At 53.0% G+C, this 2,144-nt stretch overlaps 2 protein-coding genes across 2 annotated transcripts; both read right to left on the reverse strand.

Moving 5' to 3' along the window:
* Positions 1-690: 690 nt before the first annotated feature.
* Positions 691-1,103, reverse strand: PPTG_20204 (hypothetical protein; the record flags this gene model as incomplete). Its single annotated transcript, XM_008919048.1, has 1 exon — positions 691-1,103. Exon 1 carries the CDS (start codon positions 1,090-1,092, stop codon positions 691-693), a length of 402 nt encoding a protein of 133 aa, XP_008917296.1. The 5' UTR covers positions 1,093-1,103.
* A 207-nt stretch (positions 1,104-1,310) lies between these two features.
* Positions 1,311-1,974, reverse strand: PPTG_24968 (hypothetical protein; the record flags this gene model as incomplete). The annotated part of the gene is made up of 1 exon (XM_008919049.1): positions 1,311-1,974. A coding segment is annotated over one exon (344 nt), but the record flags the coding sequence as incomplete, so codon positions are not given.
* Positions 1,975-2,144: the final 170 nt, after the last annotated feature.

A 2,144-nucleotide genomic window follows, 5' to 3' on the forward strand; every position in this document is an offset into this window, starting at 1 on the left:
GCCGACCGATCACTGATCGGTTGATCGGTGGGAATATGGGGAGAGCTAGTAGACAGATGAGTTATAGCATAGGAATACGTAGGATGCAGGTCGGGATGGACGGTAGGCAGATATAGAGTAAACATCAATCCGAGTCGACTTTGCTTAGAAGAACACGCGTGGCCGTCAAACATACGAACCCAGGAAAAACTTCGGCCCTGGCAAGCGTTGTAGAAGACAAATGTAGCGGAACTAGCAACGTAGCGTAAGATCTGGTGTAATATGTTGGCCAGATCTGCCTACACTAGTTTTCCCTGCGTATTGCGTTCAAGTCCTCGATCGATCCAGACTTTGGTGCTTGGCTGGCGGTCCGATCGACTCTCGTCCACGAAGATCCCGCTATCGGAAGCAGCAAGACATCCGGATAGGGAGGGAACGCAGTCAGCTAGGCAAACACACGGACTTGGATTGAGCCCAGGCCGCTCAATCGGAGCCGATCAGGATCGATCGGGCACTCGATCTAAATCATATACTCGGGTGCAGAGCGAAGAGTTTCCGCACTGCCCCACACATCTCGCGCCCCATCATAACGGTTTTGACTACACCTATCAATCACCTTCGAAGCCTCAAGAGAGCAGATCCCGCCCGCCGACGGGTACACAAGGTGATACCAAGCTCAGCCAATCACGGGTCGCTTTACCCACACCAGCCTTAAAAGCGCATGTAGGTGGAGGCCACGTATCCGGCCAAATCGCCCACGACGCCGCCGCCTACAGCCACGACGCACGTGTCACGGTGACAACGGTTGGGGAACAAGACCTCGTCCTCGATCTTCGCCTTCATCTCGCGACACTTGGACGCTTCACCCGCAGGAACAGCATGCAGCAATACACGGCGTGCGGTGTTGCCCTGAGCCTGTAGCAGCTCGGCCAACTGTGCACGCAGCGGTTCGGCGTACAGCGGACCGACGTTGGCATCCGTGAGGATCACGAAAGTGGAAGTGTTCGGCAGACGCTGCAGCAGATCCTCAGCCACGAAGCGCGACTGCAGCAGCAACGAGCCCAGTACGATGTCGTACGAGCCGCACGGAACGACCTGCGGCGCGACGGACATGACGCTGGCTTTATGGTTAAATCGGAATGACGTCAAAATGCAGGGCGGAGGGACAACCAGCAGATGGCTTCATAGATGGATTTGTGCCCCCGGGTGTGTATTGATTAGAAACCTGTAGATACAAATGCTCAATTCATTAGAAATCTCGACAGAAATGACAGGTAGTTTATCAAATTAGGTTTACACAATAGTTTGATAAATTTTGACAAACCTAATTTATTGGCATATTTTGTATTATTATCAAAAGATTTTAACAGTTATACTGTATCAGCTTTACGCTTGGAATGCGATCTTGTCGGATCTGGCGGTCTAGATCTGCGGTTTGACTGTGGGGGTGGCCTTGTGGGTACGTCTCTTGAGTTTTCTTTTCACCGTGTTGCCGCTTCCTATAGCGGGATTTTGATAGTTGAGAATCAATTGGTATTACCGACCAAGCAGTAAATCCGGCCAACCTTGTAGATCAGCATTTGCAGGGAACACCATAGTCGTATTAGTATGGGTAAACACGGGTCGATGCCTGACATTCTCCCCAAATCCTTCACCCACGCTGCGAGTATCCTTCCTTGAGGATATCATGGTGGGACGTGATCCACGGGAGAACGCCCGGGGAAGCTGGCGTAGCACATGCGCATGACGGCATCGCTGGAGCGACCAGTTCGATGCCGCCTAAACAAGGACTCACACCGGGATGCCACTGGCTTGCGGGATCTGGGCTCGCGTTACCTGCGGGATCACGTCGTCTCAGCGTTGTACCTGGTGCCTTGAGGCCGCGCATTGCCGGCACGACGAGCCTACCGTGTTTTCTCCGTCGCGGAACGTTGACCACCCATAAGAAGCTCGCTGAAACTGTCTGATACAGGTTGAATGAGAGACTTGGAGTGCACCACACATGGATGTCGCTACCACCAACGGTACGGAAAACTGCCGCTAAGTCGGTCGGGTACCAAAGCGTTGCGGTCTCTTGAATAGTATTAGGGCGTCATGAAGCTGATCCGTCTGGCGCATCTAAAGAGGAGGTCCAGCTTCTGACCTCTTCGTTGGATGTCGTCACG

The sequence above is a fragment of the Phytophthora parasitica genome, assembly GCF_000247585.1.
Source record: "Phytophthora parasitica INRA-310 unplaced genomic scaffold supercont2.455, whole genome shotgun sequence".
Lineage (NCBI taxonomy): Eukaryota > Oomycota > Peronosporomycetes > Peronosporales > Peronosporaceae > Phytophthora > Phytophthora nicotianae.